The sequence below is a fragment of the Sturnus vulgaris genome, chromosome 29 (assembly GCF_052056855.1).
Source record: "Sturnus vulgaris isolate bStuVul1 chromosome 29, bStuVul1.hap1, whole genome shotgun sequence".
NCBI classification, from domain to species: domain Eukaryota; kingdom Metazoa; phylum Chordata; class Aves; order Passeriformes; family Sturnidae; genus Sturnus; species Sturnus vulgaris.
The window spans coordinates 2,229,707-2,244,631 of NC_142271.1; the positions used below are offsets into that span (position 1 = coordinate 2,229,707).

The following is a 14,925-nucleotide window of genomic DNA, read 5'->3' on the forward strand; positions in this document are numbered from 1 at the left end:
GCTTCAGCTGGGGATGGACTCTGGAGCTGCTGTGTTCTGCTTGGAGATCCCAGAGGAGTGTGTGGATAATGAGCTCTTTCTTTACAAGAAAAATGCTGAGTTGGTGCCTGCTGATAAAGGTCACTTGAGCTGTCTAAAGGATCTCCTGATTTTTAAATGAGTTTCTTAATAAAAAGGGAATTTAGCCAGAGGATCAGTGCATTCCTGGCTAATTTAACCCCCATCTAGACAAGCAGCACAATAAACACCTTTTCTGTGGGGGAAGATGCCAAAGGATGGGGAGCCATCAGCATTTTTTTCTTCACTTTATTCATAAATAGCATAACCAGAGGTAACATAAAGTTTAGAAATTACCCATTTGGTGTCATTAACATTTTTGTAGAAACAGTGTGATTGCAGTATCTGGTTTTTGGGGAGGCCTGGCCAGGCTGCTGATGAAAGCCACTCTGATTTCAGGTTTCTGATCCCAGTGTCCCCTCCGATTCCACCATGACAGTCGGGTAGCACTGCTGGAACATCTTTGCCAAGGTTGGTAGAATTTTGTGTCTCTGGCTTTTGGATGGCCTTGCCATGTGAATTGTTCACTGAACAGCCTCCCTGCTCTGAGCCATGACAGTGCAGAGGAGCTGGGGCTGCTAATGCAGGTACTGGGGAGGGGATGTGTTTTGGGAGTGTTACAGGGCAATAATTACAGGCACTGAAGTAGCTGAAATCCTGGAACCTGCCTTCCCTGTGTTAGTCCATCCCTTTTCACAACCATTTCTCCTCCTGTGTCTTGCTCCAGTTCTAATTTGCAGTCACAATGTGTCCTCCAGCCTCAGCAGAGATTTCAGACTGGCCCCTGTGGGCTTTGGATCCACTTTTTGGAGTACAGAAGAGGAGTAAGGACTTTTGAAGGGCAGCTGGTCCATAAGCATGGGCCTGAAATTGAGAGGGAAAATCAATGTCTGTTAATCTTGGAAGCAGCATTGAACATGGGCTGTAGTTGCTGAAGCTCAACATTCAGTAATTTCTTCTGCAACTTGTGATTGGTTTTTTTTTTCTTGTTGCCCTCAGAACAACCTCATATGTGTTATGTGCAGCTATTAAAAATTGTGTTAATCCATGGATTGCTCCTGGGAGCAGGAATGTTCAGCCTTTGCTTTGGTTTTGCTGCTGAGCACACAAAATATAGAAATACCCTTGTGAACTATAAAATGTAACAGTCATGTATCCCACTGTCAGAGTGACCGAGAATTACTCAGCTTTTTACTGCGAGAATAAAAAGCTGACTGAAATTCAATACAGAAATAGCCAAAAGAAGCAATAAAGAGGTGATGGAAATGGACTAAAGATAGAGAAATGAAAGTACAGCTCTGTGTCAGGTCTGCCTCTGCAATTTGTGGACAAATAGTCTAGATTAGGTTGTATTAATCAGTCCTGCTTTCAGTGGCAGCAGCATGTGTTCCAAGAACTGGGAAATGAATGCATTTCCCAACCTGCTCCCATAAAACAGTGCTGAGTCCTTGACCTGTGTTGGGTGTCAGAGTTGAGTCCACTGAATCAGGAAGTTTTCAGAAGGAAGCAGATCTTGGCAGCCATAAAAACAGGAGAAGTGACCCTTGTGACAGCAGTGAGAAGTGCTGTGTAACAGTTAATGATTGCTGCTGCCACCTGGTTTGTATGCAAAGTTTTGGCCACGTAGCTTTGCAAAACAGATGAGGAAGATGTAAATAACAAGGCAATGTTCAATAAAAGAGGGGTTTTCAATAAATGTAATTCCTGGACTAGAAATCATAGCTGAGTTCCTTGGAGCCCAGCCCTGTGGCTCGCTGTGCTGGGACAGCAGCTGGTCACGTTCCCTGTGAGTCCACGTGATGCCACTGGATGTCCTGTAAACTGTCAGGATTAAGCATCTGCCCCAGTTTGAGTGATATGCTCAGTTTAATAACCATTCACATTATTTTTCTCTGAGTGATGCCTGTTTTGTAACTGAATGACTGCAGTTCTCAGGTTATTCTGGTAATTCGGATAAATTGGAGTGAGAGGTCCACAAAAGATGTGAGTAGGGAAAAGGCAGAGGGAAGAGAGAAACTGATGGCAGCAGAGTTTCTGGATGGGCTGGAGATGAGCAAGGTGGATTTTCCAAGTCCCTCAGTTCATGTGCTCAGTATCATCTGCTAGTTCAACATGACTGCATCAAACAACAGAGAAAAACGGAATAAGGAAGCTTTAACCTCCATGAAAGTGAGCTCATTTCTCCTTCCTCTGGGCAAGTGGATTAAAAATCGTGGTGTTACATAATCTCTACCCACAGAAAAGCTTCCGTCTGTCTGGAATGTTATCTGCTGTGGCAGTTGCTGTTTATGAATGAGTTCCCTAATCCATTGACACAAACGTTCCGGCAGGCACTTGCAGACTTCCCTGTAGTCTAATGCTTGCTGAGGAGCCCTTGGTCAGATGTCAGGGGCTGATACAGCCTCAGGAAATGGACATGTACATAGCAAAGGCCTTTAAACTGATAAGGGTTTTGGGAAAAAAAAGTCTTTACTGCCTGTATTGGGAAAGGAATCCAACTAAGAAACAGAAAAGAAAGAAATTATTAAAATCTCACGTTTTTATTCGCTGTTAAAATTTGATTTCTTAAATCCATGGAGTTCCTCTCATATACATATGGGCACAACCTTTTTCTATAGGGTCTAATTTCTCTTTTTCCTTTCACACTGAAGTTACAAATACGAAAAATCCTGAGATTATTCAGTCACGTGCAAATCAGATGATTTAGGTATATTTGAAAAGTGGTTCAGCTTTAATGTAAATAAGGTTTTGTCCATATGCAGGCCTTGCTGAGATCCATCCTAATCATGTGTAAATTAGCTGATGTTTGAGTCCTTGGGACAGGCAGGTTTTAGCTCTAAATGCTGCTGATCTCTGGACTCAGCTGTGCTGCCCAGCGGTTTCACAGCTCCCTCGGAGTGCAGTCGAAGGCATCGATTTGGATGCTGCACTAATGGAGAACAATATTGATCCTGAGCATTTCCTGGGCACGTGGGAGTGGAGCGTTCTCATTCCCAGCACTCTGTCCTGTTTCACATCCAGTAATCGGGCTGCAGCCTGCCTGTCCCTGTCCCTGTGGTGACACGTGCTGGCTGGGGTGGGGAGGGCCTGGGACAGCCCTGTCCCTGCTCCCGGTGTTCTGGGGGTGGAAATCTCTTTGAAGCCTCACAGGGCTGAACAAGGTGGCTCTCAGCAAGACCAGATCGAGTGTGTTTGATGGAAGGAGCTGTGTTCACGTGCAGTTTTGCTGTCAGCCCAAGGAGTGATAAACAGCTGGGTTAGAGGAGGTCAGCTGGGGATCTCTGCACAAGATACTGAAGTGAAACCAGTCTAATGATTTCTGTTACCTTGTGCTGGCCAAGCAAGGGAGAAACTAGGTTTGTTTATTGATAATTATAAAGCTGTGAAGAGCTTTGTGCATTAGCACTGTGCTATATTTAAATGGTGTCCTGTCTGTCAAATGTCCCTTTTAGAAAATGTTCTTTGCCAAGATCATGGGTCTCTCCTTTTTTAAAGCTGGTTTTGAAAATCTTTTTTCTTTTTTTTTTTTTTTTTCCCAGAAAATTGGTTAATATGCCAGGGCTGTAGTACCTCTTATGTGTCTTGGCTTTTAAGTCATTCCAAGAGCATTTTAAAGGTGTTATGAGCAGCTCTGGGAAATGCCACTTTACCACTTGGAGAGTGGAATTATTGCATTTCTGAGAGATGAAACAATTCTTAATGCAGAAAATAGAGTGTTCTCCAGCCTCTCACCCTGTGTGCAGCAGACACTTAGTGCTATCTTTAATTACAAGGCTGTCACAGCTGAAGTAAAAATAACAAAACAAAACCTCCTGTGAACCAGAGCGAGAACCATGAGCCTTAAAGGTTTTCCCTCTGGAGCAGCTGGAGCCCTGGCAAGGAGCACTCCAGCCCCCCGTGCTGCCCCTTGTGGCACATGGGACTGGAGGAAATGTTCCCTGCTGGCAGAGGTGCTCCAGGTTTAGCAGCAAGAGCTGATTGATGCATTGTGCCTTCAGCCAGGCTGACAAAAGCCACCTCATTTCATGCGAAGAGCTCTGAAATGTCACCATGTGGTCACCTCTGGTCAGGACTGAGTTGAAGTGCTCAGGTTAGAGGGAGCTGCTTTTGGGACATTTTTAGACTCTTTAATTAGCAGGCTCTGCAGGAAAACCTATCTTCTTGGTAAGTATTTATTAAAGTCACACATCAGCTCTACTGCTGCAAGATGCTAATTAATTTGAGAATCTCTTGGATTACTCAGCAGAAGAGTGACTATTCCTCACAAAGACAGGCTTTGAAGATCATTTCCTTAAAATAAGTAACTTTTAAAAAGTCCTGGCATTTCTTTTGCATGTTATCTTTGAGACAGACACAAAACCAGCTACAGTTTTGGCTGGAATATTGCTGGGTTCTTGCTTGTCGAGGTAAAAACAAGCCAGAGAGGCCTGGAGCTCTGGAGTACACTTCAATTTTAGAACCTTCCCCTTTCGAGAGTGACCTTATCCAATACCCAAATGGGCACCTTCCCTCAGCATGAACACCTCATTATGTCTGTTGAAATAGACATTTTCTCTGCTTTTTCAATTTCATATATTTTTTGTGGTATTTTCCTTTTTTTCCTTCCTCAAAATACGGCTCCAGTGCCTGACTAATTTTGCTGTAATGCAGCACCAGCCAAATATTTTTGTGGAAGAATTATTAGTCATAGAAGAAAGAATGTAATGGAATATTCTTAGAAAGTGTTATAACTATGCTTGACATGTAAAATATTTACCCAAGCATGTAAACAAAGGAAGAGGTGTCTTGCCAATGTCCCCTTGTAAACCTTGGCTGGTTTGAAATCATGAACTGTTTTTCAGTTCTTGAAAATAAGGTATCAGGTTCTCTGCTGACATGAATTGCCAGAGTGCTAATGGTTGGCCTCACCTAGATGAAATTGTAGCCCCTGCTCTTGCCTTCCTCAAAATAAACCAGGAGGTGTTTTCCAAAGAGCTGTAATTGTGCTAAATAAAACTCCTATGTTTATTTTGGTTTCAGATTACTCAGTACTACTTGCAGTTACTAATGTGTGGAAGGAACCTTATGTTTGTTTTGCTTTTTCTTATTGTTTGTATCTTAATGAGAATTATGATTCGGAGAGCTCTGTTCTTTCTTAAGGACAGCACTGATAATGTTCCCTCTGTGCCTCACTCAGGGACCACCTCTGCCCTTCCTTAGGGAAATTCAGCTGTGGCTTTATCAGAACAGGCTTCCAGCACGTGTTGTGTGAGATAGGGCAGTGCCCCTGGGGATGGCAGATAGTGCCCCTGGCAGGGACCCTGTGCCAGCCTGAGCCATCCCAGCCGTGGGGCAGGAGCCCCAGTGCTGGCTGAGGACACCTGGCCTTGCCAAGCCTGCTCCTGCTTCTAGAAGAAGGATGATGAACACTGAAAGAGACACCACCCAAAATCCTCCATCTTGTCCCATACCTGTTACTGGAATATAAAAACTTCAGATTTAAAACCCTTCACCATATGAAAGCACACACTTCTATTTAACTACACACTTGTGATTTTAACTCCATCACTCAAATTTGGAAGCTTTCTCCAAGGCCTCAGGTTAAAAGCAGTGTTCTCCAGGGGCTCAGTGCCAGAAAGCACAGAAAACTCAAAGCCCCCAGGTTTGTGGGATCCAACACACTGGACACAAACTGCTGCTCAACCTCTTTCTCAACGTGGCAATAGTTCATTGCAGATTTAATTGCGTGCCACTGCAGCCTCCCTGGGTTTGTTTCTTGGGTTTGCTTTGAGTTTTGTCATTGTTATTATTTTGAAAGCTCCTGTAACTGCATCCAACTTTCAAAAATGTGCCACCTATTGTTAGTTTGGAGCTGTTGCCGTGTAATTGGTTAGAAATGAATGGCAGCTGGAGTTGTGGCAGATGAGCTGGGAATGAGTGAGCAGTTCCTTGTTGGGATCCCTTCCAGAGAAGGAAGGTGGAGTTTGGAGCTGCTCACAGCCTCTCTAAAATAAGAGTCAGAACAAGTAGGTGCTTTTTGCCGTGGCTGGAATGTCAGATAACTTTTTGTAGCAAAAAGCTCTGTAAATGAGGAGAGGAATTTTGGTTTAGGATATGGTCTCTGCTGAATTTTTCATTTTTACTTAAATTAATTAAAACACATAGTTCAAAACACACAGATAATACGGCAATGCTCATCTCAAGAGATCCACAGTGGACAGGTGCTGTGCTAAAAAAAATTAGGGTAATGATAAAAGCTAATTTATAAATTATACATATACAAATTATATTATATATAAAAATATCTAAGTCTATTCTTTCTCCTGATGGTGGCCACCAGCCCCACCTGGTGTGGGACAGCACCTCTTGGTGATTAGAGGTTCTTGCTGTTTACATTCCCCCAGCCTCTTGACCAGGCCACGGGTGCTTTATTGCACCTGTATCTAGACAAATGAGAGAACTGGACATTGAAGAAATAAAATCTTACCTCCAAACTAAAAGTAGTAACAAGTTTTTGCATACAAAAGTTAATAAATTAGTGACTTGGGGTTTTTTTTCTATGTTGTATTGCTTGGTTTGTTTTTAATGGAGAGCTCTCTAAAGGCATCTTTCATTCAGACTTAGCAGGACATGTGCTTTATCACTGGTATGAGGAAAATAGTTACCTGCCTGTTTAGACTCTCTTTGCATTAAAAATTATATATTATGGATGATATGTGATATATTTAATTCTGTTGTTTTGTGAAATTGTGTTTGGAGCAGTCTCTGAGCAATCCAGCCGTGTCTTAGAGGAAAGCAGTATGAAATAGAATTGATTGGTTTAATATTTGAGCTGACAGAGGGTGACATTTCCAAGTGATATAAACATGTATTGCCTTGACCATGGTGCCAGAGCACTCGAGGGAAAGTGGTGGTTCTTATTGAGGCTCTTCAGCAATGCACTGATAAAATAACTCAGTTACTGTAAATTTGTTTGGGTCCAAGTCCAAAGGTTCCTGGGCTTGGGAATCCGTGTGCACATATTTATGTACATAACCAAAAATTCTGGTGGCTAATTCCTCTCTGCTGTGTGTGGCAGGAGGTGTTTTACCAAATAGCATCAAGGGTTTAATATTTAATAGAATCGAGCCTTTTCTACCACACAATTCCTGCAAAAACTGAATGAGGAATCTGGAGAGAGAGAGAGATATTGAGGAGGCTTTTACTGAAAAGAGACTCAAGGCTGTTACAGCACAGATAATATTCAGACTTTCCATGAATCAGCTGCAGGGACTTTTAACCTGAAATATTTACATGAATCAGCCGCCCAGGCTTTGGGGGAGTGACCAGGGCTGCTCCAAGGGTTTAAACTGCGATGCTTTGCTGTGCCCTGGTGCTTCCCTGTGCTCCAGCAGGATTTCGGATCGGGAGCACCGAGCACGGATGAGCCGGCAGTAAGTGAGGGGTGCTTGGCAGAGGGTTACACCACAGTTACACCAGAGTTACACCAGAGTTACACCAGGACGTGGGGGTGAGCAGTTCTGGTGCTTGCAGGTGGATCAGATTCTCTGATACAACTCCCTCAGAAATGCTCTTGTCCTTATGCTGTTTGCTGCAGTTTATAACTGGAAAACTGGACTTCTCATAATATAAATGCAGGAATTAAGATCCTGGGAATTCAGAACCAAGTTTGATTTAACTGCCTAAGAACAAAAGTTGAGAAAGAAAAGCTTTTTTTTTAGATCCAAAGGGATAAGGCAGCTCTTGCTTTTATGCTTTGCTGAAGTGTGTGGGATTTTCTGAAAGCTTTATAAGTATTTTTGCAGCAAAGGTTGAACAGAGAATACAGCAAAACTGTTGTCTGCAGCACTTACTCCTGTTGCAGGCTTTCACCTGAGTATTTGTAGCTCAGTTTAACACAGGTGAAGAGAAAGTGTAACTCACAGGTGTCACCTGCCTCAAAACTTTATTTAGCTCAGTGTTGTTTATTTCAGCAGGGAACGTTTGTTTTTCCTGTCTCTAGACAAAAATATCCTGCTTATATTTACAACAGCTCATCTTTTGCCACAGTTGTTTTTCCTTCTTCCTGATCAGATCTGCACACTCCAACCTTCTGCCAAAGAAGGAGGTGTGTATTCTACATGGGCATGGCCAGCTTTATTAAAAGTGCTGAATTTAATCAGATAGCACTGGCAAAGCTGCCATTGCCATAGTGTTAAGGAGCTCTTTATGAGGATCAACTATAATTTTTCAGATGACTGACTGTGAGGAAATACCCTTTACAGTTTACTTGGGTTTGCTCTCTAACATGAATACCCTGGGCCTCAGAGGGAGGGAAAGAAAAAAGCAGGAACTTGCAGTGTGAGGAATTTTGCTCCCGTGGTGGAACATTGCTGGATGCATTTCATCTCTTCTGTTGATGAGGCTGCCACGGTGTGACCTTCCTATTTTGGGAAAGTCTGGAGTAGGTTACATCCAGTTAATAAATCTCCATTATTTTTCTGCAGGTGATTGTAAGTTGGCAAAAGAAAAGCTGCTGTGAGCTTGGGGCACTGGTGAGGGGTCAGCTCAGTGCATGAACTGAGCACTGGTGGTGACAGAAGGACCTGGTGACCCCCAGGTTGTAAATCAAGGTGTGCAAGTGCAGTGTTAAACCCTTAAACCCATATTGCCAACTGTAGTTTTGAATTGCATTTGTAGAAACAGTGGATTTTTGTTGAGCCTCAAGTTAATGAGTAAGTCAGTAAACTTTGCTAACAGTGCAGCACTATGCACAGAATAGGAGAAACAATCAAGCATTTCATCAGCCTCCTTGCTGTCTCTTGCCAGCATTTTCAGGCTGTCCTGCATTGCATCAGGCCTGCTGGACATTATTTTCCATCTCTCATTTGAAGCCAGATGGAAAATGAATCCTCTGTATATTGATAGAGTTATTTCATAACAAGGGAAAAGCTTTTTGTCATGTGCCTGTGCTGGTCCAGCCTATAAATCAGCTTTTACTGTCTGCTTGTGTTTGTGTTGGGAAAATGAAATAGGATCAGTAGGAGGTTTGTGAAAGGCTGCAGTTCGATGTTTTCTCTGTGGTGCTGCCCTGGTGAATGCACTTCCGTGTTGTTCTCCAGTGCTCCAGGTGTATCTACAGGTGCCAGGGAGTGGCAACCCCACACCTGCCAAGTCTCAGCTTGTCCTGAGCATCTCTGTGGGTTCAGGTGCACAGGGCAGTGTCTGGGGCTCAGCCTGGAAATGCTGATTTCCCTGGCTGGGAGAGACCTGAGGAGCCAGGCTGGGAGAGTTGGGAATGTCCAACCTGGACGAGAAGGCTCCAGGGAGATCTTAGACCCCCTTCCAGTGCCTAAAGGGACCCTAAGAGAGCTGGAGAGGGGCTTGGGACAAGAGCCTGAAGTGACAGGAAAAGGAGAATGGCTTCCCACTGCCAGAGGGACAGATGGGATATTGGGCAGGAATTGTTCCCTGGGAGGGTGGGCAGGCCCTGGCACAGGGTGCCCAGAGCAGCTGTGGCTGTTCCATCCCTGGGAGTGCCCAAGGCCGGGCTGGACAGGGCTTGGAGCAGCCTGGGACAGTGGAAGGTGTCCCTGCCCATGGCATTGGGTGGGGGCTTTAAGGTCCTTCATAGTTACAGAATGAGCCATCAGGTCTGGTCTAACTTTTAAATAGAGGAGAACATTTCCCTTTTTGCCTTTTTTTCTACTGGATGAGTTCCTGTCACTGCACAGCCCTTTGGAATGCCTCCCTGCAACTGGGAGGTTTTTATTGCAGGTGAACTGAGCTGGCAGTCAGAATCGTTTGTTTTTCTCTCTGGGAAAGTCTTCATCTGATGATCAGAACCAAAGTTATTATGAAAATTAGAAGTTGGATTGCTGCCTACATGCCAATATTATAATTTCTCGTATCAAGTTTGATGGCTGCTTTTTTACTTAACCAGTGTTACCCAGCCCAGGGGAGATCATTGTCTCTGAGCTGCATTCCCTGCTGTGGTTTCCACCTTACAGTGATTCCCCTAATCCTTACAGGAAATCCTTACAGCTACAGGAAACACTTCTTATTTATCTGAAACCCATGAGATTGCCCTTTTTCTCTCCAAAGTAGAAAGTCAATCATTGCTAATTTACTTCTCTGCTTTTATGTTTAGAGAAACTTCTGGCATATTCTAAGGAGACCTTTTAAGAATTTATGCTGGGTTTGGCTGATGTAAAGTTTGTTTTCTTCCTAGTAGCTTACAGGGGGCTGTGGTTTGGGTTTTTTCTGGAAAAAAGAGGTTGATAACAGATGTTTTAGTTACTGCTGAGCAGGGCTCACATAGAGCCAAGGCTGTGGATTTTGCTCCCCACCCACCTGGGGGTGCACAGGAGCTGGGGGGACACAGCCAGGCCGGCTGCCCCAGGGATGGATATTCCTCTCCTTATGGCATCATGCTCAGCATCTAGAGCTGGGGGAAGAAGGAACAGAGGGGGATGTTAGGAATGATGGTGCTTTTCTTCCCAGGTGATAGAGCCCTGCTGAACACATTCCTGCCCATGGAAAGTGGGGAATGAATTCCTTTTTTGCTTTACTTGCATGCACAGCTTTTATGGAGTCACAGAATGCCAAACTGGCTTGGTTTAGAAGGAACCTTAAAATTCATCATATTCCACCCCTGCCATGGCCAGGGACACCTTCCACTGTCCCAGGCTGCTCCAAGCCCCATCCTGGCCTTGGACACTTCCAGGGATGGGGCAGCCACAGGTGCTCTGGACACCCTGTGCCAGGGCCTGCCCACCCTCATAGGGAACAATTCCTTCCCAATATCCCATTTGTCCCTGCCCCCTGGCAGTGGGAAGCCATTCCCTGTGTCCTGTCACTCCAGTTCATTATGAGCAGTCCCTCTCTGGCTTTCTTGGAGCCCCTTCAGATCCTGGAAGGTGCTCTGAGATCTCCACACAACCTTACACAACCTTCTCTTTTCCTTTACCTATTAAAATATCTGGATCTCAACCCATGTGTTTCTCTCCCCATCCCACGGGCAGCAGTGAGCACGTGGCTGTTTGGGGCTCAGTTGCCATCTGGGGTTAAAGCAGGACACAAATTAAAGCCAGGCTTTAGGCACAGTGGAAGGACGTGCAGTTCCATCAGAAATCCATCTTGTTCTCATGCAGGACTGTGGAATTAGGTCAGGCACACCCTGCCAACGCGTGTTTCCTGCTTGCTCATATTTCTGAGAATAATTGTACTTAGCAATGTTTTTTGTAGACTTAAAGGAGTGTTGTCACCTTAAAAATGAGTTGTTTGGAGTTTTATTTCAGTCGTGATGGTTAGGCTGTGGTTTAGGAAGAGGGGAGCATTGTTCACCAGCTGATTCACTCACTGCTGGTCCTTCCTCACCGTTTGCAAACCAAAGGATGAAGTAAAGCCACTCATTTCTACTATTTTTACTCTCTTACACCCTCTCTCTTGCCATGCCAGACTACAGTGAGACCCTGTATGAACTGTCAGGTTTTATAGCAAGGGCTTTACTCAACAATGGATTCTGGCAGCTAGGCTTTTCATGATTTTTCTTTGAAATTTCTATAAAGTTCTTCATACCTATAATTCTCTATAATGGCTCTTTTTAAAAATTCCAATTATAAGGAGTATATATTTATAAGTATAATAAAATATTGTATGTATGTAATACAGTAAATAAAAAGTAGCAACCAGCACATTTGTACTGATAGTTTTGTTTTCTCTTGCTTAGTAAATGTGCTGTATCTAAATGGGTTTTGTCTGCTGGCAACGTTGCAGTATTTGAGTTCCTTTTCATGGCAAGTGAAGCCATTCAGCTCCTCCAGGAATTGGGGGAGAGCTGTATGTTTTGGGAAGTGGCTTTGGATGTGTTTTAGGCTCCTCAGGGTGGGGAAGGATAATGTGCTGAAGATGCCACAGCCTCTTTACATTCCAAAGCACTTCCTTAAGGATTGCAAAGAGCAGGGATCAGCCTCTTTATCTCTGCAAAGCATTTGCAGCCTGAATTGTTTGTACCACTTTGTGATTAAAAACAATTTAAATATGACTTCCATGTTTTTGCCTCAACAACAGACAAAGCTCCAGAGGAGTTCAAATAGAGATGATTTCAGTGGGACCACCAGCACAGAGTCTGGAGAACAGAGTGTTTGTGCAGTTCTTGACATTGTTGTGTTCCAGAGGAAGGAGGGGCCCACACGTTCCAAGTATGGCAAAACCAGAGCCAGATGGGAATTCTGATTTTTGATTCTGATACTTACTCCCTTTAAAAAAAAATTAAATCCTAGCCTTTCTCTGGCTGGGGGAGCTCTTTCTCTGATCTTTAGTGCTGAATGTGACACGGGGCTTTTGCTGCTCCAGATGCAGCTGTGAGGCTTCAGCTCCTGTGTGGACTGGTCCTTACCTGATCCTTCAGGTGCAAACAAGTCACAGCGAAGGGAGGAAAGACATCAGGGTGCCTGTTCACTGCTCCTGAGCCTTTCTGTGGTACCAGGCAATTGACACTTCCCAGAGGGTGGAAGGAAACGTGCATGGAAGGAGCCTCTGAGGAGGGTGGAACCCTTGGGAGTGTTTGTCCTGCTTGCAGAGGGGAAGTGTAGGGCCAGGGAGCTGAGCAGTGAACGTGCTCCAAGTCAGAGTAACACCTGAGTAGGCATCGGGGCTGCTGCTCTGATCCTGAGCATTGGGTCTCTGCCTCTGTGTCCCTGTTTTCTCTCATAAAACACTTCCCTGCAGTGCTTCCCAGGGCTCTCAGGAGCAATGAGCACTTAATATTTGTAAAAAGCTTTGAAGCTGAATGGTGCTAATTATTATTTATAGGCATTCGTTCTCACCACGGGTAGTTCTCCTTGATCCTGGGCATGAAAGGAAACCAGGACATTTGTAAGCTGGTCAGGCAGGAGTTTGTCCTTGAAGTCTTTATGTATTTGTTTCCCCACTGGGTTCTGGGTGTGTTTGCAATATATTTATCACGTTAAACGACTCGTTTGGGGATTTATTTTACCAGCCAGATGTGCCAGAAGATCTTTTCTCATTTCCCTCAATTCTGCTGACACATACATGCAGGATTTGGGCATGCCAAGAGGAGACAGGGAAATGCCATCAGCCTGAGCTGGGTCAGATGATCAGGACTGGATGTTCCACTTCCAGGAAAGAGGAAAGTCACATCTTATGCTTGGGAGAGCCACCACATTGCAAAGAGCAGCTGTTTTCAGCAGGTTTTCGTGGTGCTCAGTTTCATGTAGCAGAGAAGGAGGAGAAAGGTGTCAAACAGCTGGGGCATTTTCCCCTGACAATCCTGCTTAGCAGATTAAGCAGCAGAAGGAGAGGAAGGACAAGGGAAAATTGGTGTATTGTAGTTCCTGTGTAACTGGTGATAGTTCTGGAAATAATTTCTGAGTTGCTGTAGTTAAGGACTCTGCTGAAGGGTGTGCAGGGTCTCTGCATTTAATTCAGAGCTTGAGGTGATGAGCAAAGGTTTCAACATTCACCCAACGCAGTTTGGTTATTGTGAAATTCACTCCGATGGTGTTTCGTGCTATTTGACATCACTTAAATGGGGCTTGTAAGGCAGAGCTCTGGGGAAGTTATGGAGTCTAAGTGTCCCTGAATAAAGCTGCTCTTTGCCTTCATATACTCTGCTTATTGATCTGATTCCCTGCCTAATTTTCCTCTCTGCTGAGTAATGCATTCAATAAGCAAGAGATTGCTCAGGCACTGCAAGGGGAGGTTGTTGGCAGAGCTGCAGAAATTGAGCACTCCTGGAAGAAAGAGGCCCAAGAAGTAAATTTTATGCTTATCTTGTTTTCTTAATGGAGTTCTTGTCAGCTCACAGAGCAAATTCTGTTCCCTGGTGAGTGTGGTAGCATCAGCTTTGTCAGGGATATTGTTTCAATATAGGAAAGTTAATGTGGGGGGGAAAGAGTTCCTGAGCCACAACCCAGGGTGGTGTCTGCTCCTCTGGGCAGCCTGGGCTGGTGGGAAGTGTCCCTTGAGGTGCTGTAGGGTCCCTCCAACCCAGAGCATTCTGGGGGTTCCTCCTGACAGCCAGCAAGTTTCAGGAATGACCCCCTCAAAGGCTTTCCCTTAGGCTTGGGGTTACTATTTATTATATATCTGTTCAACCAGGGTATTCTTTTCTCCATCTCAAAATACTTTTCCCGATGTAAATCAAACTGCATTTTAAAAAACAGGTTTTGGCTTTCAGTGCAGTTACCAAATTTTAAAGCATTTTGGTTTAGATTACAGATTGTAGAATGTCCTGAGTTGAAAGGGGACCCACAAGGATTATTAAGTCCAACTCTTCAGTGAATGGCCCATGCAGGGATTGAATGTACAACCTTGGTGTTATCAGCATCATGCTCCAGCCAACTGAGCTAATCTCAGGGTCAAAACATACAATGTAATAATTCAGTGAATGTGTTTGAAATCACAATATTAGTTGTATAATTACCTTAACATTTGCAGTCTTGAAAAATTCCATTTCCTCAATAATTACAGTGCTGTGAAAGAGGGGAATAGTTCACTTTTTGTTCTACTGGACATATTGTCAATTCTGGAATTGATTTAAAGGCTTTGGGGGGGTGTTGGGCTTTTTTTCCCCCTCCAAGGTGTTTTAGAGTACGTGGGTTTTCATATTTAGATTTCCCTCCACACCCCTGTGTCCCACTGCCCAGCACTGCTGGACTTTGTACCACCCCTTTGCTGCTGTGACACACGAGAGAAGAGGGCAGAGGATTGCTCAGGTTGTCCACACAGACTTTGTGTTACCTTTGTTCAGGTAAAAGATTTGTTCGTGTGTGACCAGGTCCATTCCACTTCAGATATCAGGGAAAGGTTCTTCCCCCAGAGGGTGCTGGGCACTGCCCAGGCTCCCCAGGGAATGGGCACAGCCCCGAGGCTGCCAGAGCTCCT

At 44.4% G+C, this 14,925-nt stretch overlaps 1 protein-coding gene across 5 annotated transcripts in view; it reads left to right on the top strand.

The window, feature by feature from the left end:
* KCTD20 (potassium channel tetramerization domain containing 20) overlaps positions 1-14,925 on the top strand; it is a 31,157-nt gene that overhangs the window by 4,822 nt on the left and 11,410 nt on the right. For 2 of the 5 annotated variants that reach the window (XM_014872811.2, XM_088180367.1), the window contains exon 2: positions 457-528. The exons of 2 other annotated variants lie outside the window; for them this stretch is intronic. Coding sequence is in view for 1 of the 3 variants with exons in the window: in XM_088180364.1 (XP_088036490.1) it covers positions 7,330-7,469 (140 nt within the window). In the remaining 2 variants the exon portion in view is untranslated. Of the gene's footprint in view, positions 1-456; positions 529-7,325; positions 7,470-14,925 lie in introns of those variants that run through there. One more of the 5 variants, XM_088180364.1, reaches the window with a different exon arrangement.